At 35.5% G+C, this 7,595-nt stretch overlaps 1 protein-coding gene across 1 annotated transcript; it reads right to left on the bottom strand.

Moving 5' to 3' along the window:
* Positions 1-723: 723 nt before the first annotated feature.
* LOC107706442 (granzyme K-like) lies at positions 724-3,047 on the bottom strand. Its single transcript, XM_016510151.1, has 5 exons — positions 2,938-3,047; positions 2,687-2,831; positions 1,490-1,628; positions 1,142-1,396; positions 724-1,035 (listed from the first exon to the last, which is right to left on the bottom strand). The coding sequence occupies exons 1-5, from the start codon at positions 2,999-3,001 to the stop codon at positions 865-867; spliced, it is 774 nt and encodes a 257-aa protein (XP_016365637.1). The 5' UTR covers positions 3,002-3,047; the 3' UTR covers positions 724-864.
* Between the last annotated feature and the right edge of the window lie 4,548 nt (positions 3,048-7,595).

The raw sequence follows: 7,595 nt of genomic DNA, 5'->3' as shown, positions 1-7,595 counted from the left end.
GCAAATGACCAGCATAAACCAGCAAAAGGACCAGAATAAACCAGCAAAGGACCAGCATAAACCAGCAAAGGACCAGCTTAAACCAGCATCCCAGCGTCAAAACATACCTAACCAGCATATGCTGGTTTTTTCAACAGGGTTACCACCAAAAACAAACTGTTTGTTCTGTATGAACTACACTCTGAAGCTACATCAAGACTTTAGATGTAAATTTCATTTTTAAAAGTAAGAACCTTTAATCTCTGTTGCACAAATTTTCGGATGCACTATTAAGCCGTCTGCTGTTCTGTCCTCGACTCGTATGGGGTTTGTTTAATGTCCTCACCAGGAGGTCTCTGTTTGTTTTTGACACTTTGAATTATTTCGAGGAAGTGTCTGATTGTGTTTGCATACAAAGAATATTATAAAAGCCAGTCAGAGTATACTTGATGTGCTTTGGTGTTAATGTAATGTGTTCAGTGTAATGGAAGACAAACAAAGAAAACATTACTAATTAAATAACCAATTCATTCAAGTTTTGAAAATTTCATTTATCAATTTGAGGATAAAATTGAGTTTTGGTTGGCAAACAAACCATAAAAAGAAATATGTGTTCACCAGTCAATGTAGGTCATCTTCCAGTCTTTGTTTAACCATGAGTGGGTCCATCAAAAATAAACCATAGTGGAAAAGTATTCGTCAATAAATTTGTATTAATGCAATATCAGATACATATTGCTCAGTTTTACTACTTGTTAAAAAAGTGTGAAAAATAATCCAGTACTGCTTTGTGAGTATGCATTTAATCTTAATTCCAAAAGCATTTTTTTTAGTTACAGCAATCTTAACTAATCAACAGTCTACATGCTGGAAATGTTTAGCTTCTTAAAAGGATGTGCTGTTGAATTGCTTTTTCAGTATGTTATTGATCCAGAGGATGTGTCTTTGGGAGAGAAAGGTGTACACAGTCGGTTTCTTGGGATTACTGCATCCTTTTGACCCTGATACCACTCCAGCTATGTTTTTCTTACATTCCAGAGGTCCACCGGAATCTCCCTGAAAAAAAAAAAGAACACAAGGTTCTTCTTCCTTCAGACAGGTAAAAGTATGATTTCAAAGAGCTTACAACCAGCCATAAATCAAAGACCACAATATGACATACCCAACAGGTGCCTGTCTTTTCTTGCTTGCCTCCTGCACACAGCATGTCTTTGGTGATCACAGGATCTTCGTTGTAGTAGCGGTTGCACCGGGCCCTGTGCATCACTAACACCTCTAACATTTGCAGTTTATCAGAAGGTTCCTTGCCGTTAGAAACCGTAGTTCCCCAACCTGTCACAACACAACTTGTTCCAGGTGGAACATCTTTTTCCTTTTTAGGGATTTTTTTGGGTTTTGCTTTCACTTTTTTGTTTAGCTGCAGAACAAAAGGCAACGCACAAAAGCGTTCTGTGAAAAGAGTCATACGCTCACCATGTCTAAACAACAACCACATTCAGTTCATCCTTACCTTAATGAGCATGATGTCATCTTGTTTAGTTCTTGCATTGAAAGTTTTAGGGTACTCGTAACTGAGGATGCCAACACGCTGAGTGCCTTTACTCAGAGACAGAGATCCTATGAGAACCGTCACAGATTTAATGGGTTTTCTGAAATAGAAAAACGAATTAAGTGTGCTTAGGTGCAGATACTTTATAGTGAGCACTAGCTAAGCTAAGAAACTGAGAGCTTAGCATTAAAAAATGGGGGGATGTGTCCCAGCCAAGTTAATTTGTAAACAAACAAATAAATAAATATGAATTCAATAATAAATGTATCTTTAATTTTTTAAAAATCACACAGCTCTTTCAAGAGGAAAAAAATAGGTGGCTGACATCTCTGATTACATGCTCTTATTTATATATTTATATTCTCTCCTGAAAGATTATATTATGCTTCACATAGATTTTACAAGTAAATAAATAAAAATAAACAGATCAATAAAGATTCATTACAAATGTAAATAAATAAATAAAAGATAAGATTAAATAACAATTGTATTTTAATTTGGATAATTATTTTAGTGAAAGAATGCATATAAAATATAAAATAAATATTAATTACAAATTTAAAAATAAATAAATATAAATAAAAATGATATTATTGATATTAATATTAAAATAATAATTGTATCTTTAATTTGCACCATTATTTTAGCAGAAATACAAAACAGCTCTTTCTAGGGGAAACAGTGTAAAATTACTAATGTTATACTAATACTTCAAAACATATGAATGATCTTATTTGTAGATTTACATTTCCTTTTTGAAAGATTATATGGTAACACTTTATTTTGATAGTCCACTTTCATTCTACTAACAGTAAGTAACTTTGCAACTACATGTCAACTAGCAGTCATTAGAGTATTAGTAGACTGTCTGCTTAATACCTTCTAACACTTTACTTTGATGGGCCCACAACATACAACATACTGACTATAAGAATCTTTGCAAGTATATATCAACTTATTCGACTAACCCTAAACCTAACCTAACAGTCTACTCTAAGAGTTAGTAGACTTGTAGTTGCAAATTAATGAAAATTAGTTGACATGTAGTTGCAAAGTTACTTATAGTTAGTTGAATGTCTAAAGTGAACTATCAAAATAAAGTGTAACCGATTATATTATACTTTAAGTTTATTAATATGCTGAAAGTGGTTGCCTTACTCTTGGCAATGTGCTGCCGTTAAAACCCACTGGTCTTTAATCAGGATTCCTCCACACACATGCTTCTGGTCCTTCTGAATGGACACCATCCATGATTGAAGTTTTTTGACATCTTTGCCTCCAATAATGGACACCTCAGAGCAAGCTGGAATAGAGATTTAAAAGGCGGTTACAGATTCAACAAAAACAAACTGATGAATATGTATTGCAAACTTTTTAATCAAACTCTGTGACAGATAAATAACAATTACCTGCCACTTTGAAAAAGGTGAACGCCATGAAGTAATGCACAATCAAATATCTGCAAACACCCATCTTGCTGACTGTTTTCTCAGCCAAAGTCAATGTGTTGCCTCAGACATCCAACAACACCAAATGTAAGAGCACTGAGGAAATAACTGCTTTTTAATGCACGCTTTGGTTACTTTGTGGTCAGAGCAACATCAAAAGGTGTGCACGTGTGGGAGTGTTTGCCTGCAATGTGATGCATTTGTTTTTGCACATTTTAACAAGTTCACATTTAGTTCCATTTCTCTATTTGAAGAATACAAAACCAACAGAGAAATGCAATTATTTTGCAATAATTACCTTATAATCATAACCTTAAATGGTGTTCATATGAGAGCAGAACTTTAAAAATAAAAGTGCTTTAAAGCTGAGGGTGAGTGGTAAAAGCTCTGTATCTGTGGCATTCTGTCAATTAATAACGAAAATAAATTTTACCCATAACTCAATTTACATTGAAAGAAAGGCACTTACAAAATGCTATGGGACAATCAATGGACATCAGCTGTTATCCTTAAAGACTTCCTTAGTAAGGGATCGTATTTTACAAACTATGGGACAAGCTTTTGTTTTCTGCAGTAATCAACACTATTAATGTTGTAGACCCAACGTAAGAGTCCAGCTATGGTACCATTTAGAGTAAACAGAGGACGCTGCAGTATTATTAGATTCTTTCTCAAATTTTCCTCCGCTATTAAAATGAGTCTAAGAGGGGATCTTTGTGACAACAGTTCAGACATGTGTCTCATCGGGGGACGTGTAGCCCTCACCGAAAGATTGATGTGAAGCTAAAGTGACTAACAGTTTTTCACACCTTCAGAAGTAAAGCAGGAGCTTCAAAGCAGAACTCACGACTGCAGTCTCCTGCTGCGCCAACCTTACAAACGTGTGAATCACAAGTGGAGAGTCAAATGAAGACTTGAAGAGGTTTTTATTGAGCTTCATGTCAAGACAGAAGAAAAAATGAAACCACTTTTTTAAAAATGAGTTACTATGCTTGCAAATGAGAACATTTTACTTTCTTTGACGTTTACAAATATAGAGCAATTTAACAAGCTCCTAGAGCAAGAATATTTGGTATTTATTAAGGGGGATCACATTGATAAGTAAAAAAGCAAGGAAAATGATAAAATAGTCCAATTATTTAAGTTTTACTTATATAGACTGAAGAAGTGCACAGCTCCTCTGTCAGCACACAAACACAATGCTGGATGTGGGATTAAAACCCCAAAACTGACAGGAGATCCTCAGGGGCTGTCAACATTATTCGGGCCACATTTTCCATCTGTCATAACGTAACCGCTGACAACAGTTATTGCCTCCATTACAAAGGCATCATCGGATTGGATGGATTTCAAAATCGGCCAAAAGTTTCATCAGCGATGAGAGGTTATTAGAGCCAAGTAATGGGATTCTAATCTCAAGTAAACAGAATTGATCTTAAATTAGCACACACAACACACACGATTCGGTACCACACAGAAATCTCTTTAAAGATCTTTGACTTGTGTTTTTCTTGAACTTGATGTTCCTGGAATTCCCATATGGTTTTGTTGTTGAAAGATCTAACAATCAATGAATACCTTTCTAAACTTTGTTGCACAGATTTCTAAAGTGTGTTGCACAGATGCTATCGTTAAAGTGAGGGACATTTTACGCTTCAGTTTCCAATGAACTAATTTCTGTGGCACTCTTTAGGCCAAACACAATACACAATACTATAGTACAAATAATTATATAATACACTGAAATACTAACATAAAGTCTCAGTTCAAAACTACACACATTAGCCAACTATGTATAACTATCAGTCCAATGAATGTCTGTGAGCTCCTCTCAATGATTTTCTTGTAAAGTCATTAAAAGATCCATGAGAATGGGAGATCTGTTTTTTTTTTAGCATGTTTCCTGGTTCAGAGCTGCATGAATGGACACATATTTAGCACACTACAACTCATACGGCCACGGTTTGAGCATTTCAGCCGATTAAATTGGCTGTGCTCATGCCTTGGCAGAGTAAGTCTGAATAAACAGGCAGCTTCAAATAAATGCCCTTGATGCAAACCGTGTGGTATCTTTTTCATCAAGTAATTCTTGTGCTTGAAGGCATAATTACAGAGCTCAAGCACCTACAGAGTATTTATTCATGGAGGTGCAAATCCGAGAGGCTTTATCTAATACATGCCTTTGGCATAACAGCCATTACTTATGAAGCTATTCCCCGAGATCTCTCAAAAATCACCATGGTATTTATTTATATGTTTGTATATTTATTTACTGAACCTAAAGTGATTTGTTAAAAGGACGCTTGTGAAAATGGCCTGTAGAGAGTCAGTTATCGGTTCACGGATCTATACAACACCTCTATACACCTTTATTTTTCACAGTTATTTTTGCCATGCAATTAATACGTATTTCATAAAGTTCTAACCTGTCATAGTCAGAAATTGGATTAGATAACACAAATGAAATGACACATGTCCAAGTGATTCTGCGCTTCAGTACATCTGATTTACTCAATTGTTGAACAGTACAGTTAGAGATCAAGTGTTAATGTGTTTCCACCATTGTAGATCCAGCAAGGCCCTTGTTTGCTTCACCTAGGAACTGGTTTCCTTTGGGAAATAAAATGACAGAATGGTGTATCATTTGACTAAATGAAAAAGTAGATGTGGCACAGTGGGGGCAGCTACCTGTGACAAGTTTGTGACTCATCCATCAGTCAGCCTGAAGCAAACAACAAAGTCAATTACACACCTTAAGACAATGCATGAAATCAAACCTAACTGAAAACTGCAAGGCTTTCTTTGCACTTTTTGGTAGAATGGGGAATATTCAGATGGCTGAAAAACTCTATATGACACAAACATAACATGTGAATATTTAAACATGTGCATGTACAGAGAAAGTGCCATGTCACTTCAAACTTGTATGACTTTTGCTCTCCTTTTTTATTTATTTATTTATTTTTTGGTTTGCTCATGTCTTATCTTGCCAAGGGCACCAAGAGGACTGTGACTGGTGCCCCCAGAAAAACAATAGTTGCATGACACCCCTGGGAAAGACCTACTTTTTGAGTTCCAAAACTTCCCTGGAACCAGCACGTTTCACATATGGTTTGAAATCCTATGCATCAATTGATATAATTTATGCATTAAAAATGCTTGGTTAGTTATGATTACCTCAGTTTTCCCTGCAAATAAATTCTGCTCAATAAAAAAAACAAAAAACAAGTGAACATATTGCATTTGAATGTTGAGCATAACAAAAGGTCATAATGCACAATATACTTTTCCATTTAGTTTCCTTCTCACTCCATTTGAGCTTGTCATTTTTAATGAAACGTTCAGCAACAGATGTTTGTTTTGGTCTTTCTTGTATAGAGTGACATTGGGAAATTTTCCCAGTCACACCTGAACTGTCTGACCTAGGTTTGAACTCACAAGGTAACACACAGGCTTGTGTTCAGCTTTGAAAACATGAGTTGAGACAGTGTAAGAGTACAAACCATTCAAAAGGACAGAGGAAATGCTCTGAGGGAACAAGAACACCGCGCTCCACCCTCAGCTATCCATGTCCCCTTGTTTGTGTACCGTAAGGAGATCTGATGAATTATTCATATGAGCACAAAAAAAAAAAAACAAGCTGCTGTGGAGACTTAATTAATGATTGATCGTTGGACTTCAACATTCTAGATATGCACTCAGATTAATAGAAGTCTTGCCAAGAGTAATGTTTGAGGACAGCTTAAGTCTACTCCCTAATAGTAAGGATTTGTTCCCATTTTAAATTGATTTTAGAATTTCAAAATTGGATTTGTCAGAATTTATTTCCATCTTCACTTGTTTTGTTTCCAGATTCAGGGTAGTAAAGGAAATGTTTCAGCTGACCTTGTCTGAGAGCTGAAGGACTATGCCTAAACCTATAAACCTCTAGTACAAGGCTATTTCATATAAAGCATAAATGCAAACTGGTTATCCTTGCTGTTAAATACAGCACCTGCTTTAGAAATATGAATTCCCAGAACTATAGTGTAGTTTTTATGGGTGCCATAGATGCCCTGTACCCAAATATATGCATCCAAATACTAATTAAAAAATGATATCATAGAATTATAATATAATAATAGCTTCAGCTAAATAAAAAAAAAAACATTATGAAGAATTTTGGGCCACATTCCAATTTAATTTCCTTTATCCAATTCCTGGAACTTCTCACTCTTCACTTGCACCTGCACACTGAAAAGCCAAGCTATACGCCACTGGCACAGAAGCGAAAAATTGAGCCTGTTCTATGTTATGAAGAGTCTGATTCAAACTGACCTTTGAAGTTGTCACAATACCTGATGTAACATGGTTGCCAAGAAACTATTTTGCAGGCAGGCTGCTGTTAGAAACTGAGTTTCATTATTTAAGAATGGACAAGAGTGGAACGTCTTAATTCAGTTAAAGGGGTGGTTGATTGCAATTTCACTTTTTTAACGTTAGTTTGTGTGTAATGTTGCTGTTTGAGCATAAACAATATCTGCAAGTTAAGAAGTTGAAGGTTCAATGCAAACGGAGATATCGTCTTTTAAAATTATGGCAGTTTAATACCTACAAAAACGGCTTGTAGGGACTACAAC

The sequence above is a fragment of the Sinocyclocheilus rhinocerous genome, unplaced genomic scaffold, assembly GCF_001515625.1.
Source record: "Sinocyclocheilus rhinocerous isolate Xijiao unplaced genomic scaffold, SAMN03320098_v1.1 scaffold1405, whole genome shotgun sequence".
NCBI classification, from domain to species: Eukaryota; Metazoa; Chordata; class Actinopteri; order Cypriniformes; family Cyprinidae; genus Sinocyclocheilus; species Sinocyclocheilus rhinocerous.
This window is presented reverse-complemented; position numbering and strand designations above follow the sequence as displayed.

Bases quoted from the DNA above. Each gene is read 5' to 3' on its own strand.
- LOC107706442 (XM_016510151.1), bottom strand. From the start codon at position 3,001: ATGGGTGTTTGCAGATATTTGATTGTGCATTACTTCATGGCGTTCACC. The intron at 1,397-1,489 runs GTAAGGATGAAC...TTTGTTCTGCAG, and splicing joins ATGACATCATGCTCATTAAG to CTAAACAAAAAAGTGAAAGC. The intron at 1,036-1,141 runs GTATGTCATATT...TTTTTTTTTCAG, and splicing joins AAAAGACAGGCACCTGTTGG to GGAGATTCCGGTGGACCTCT.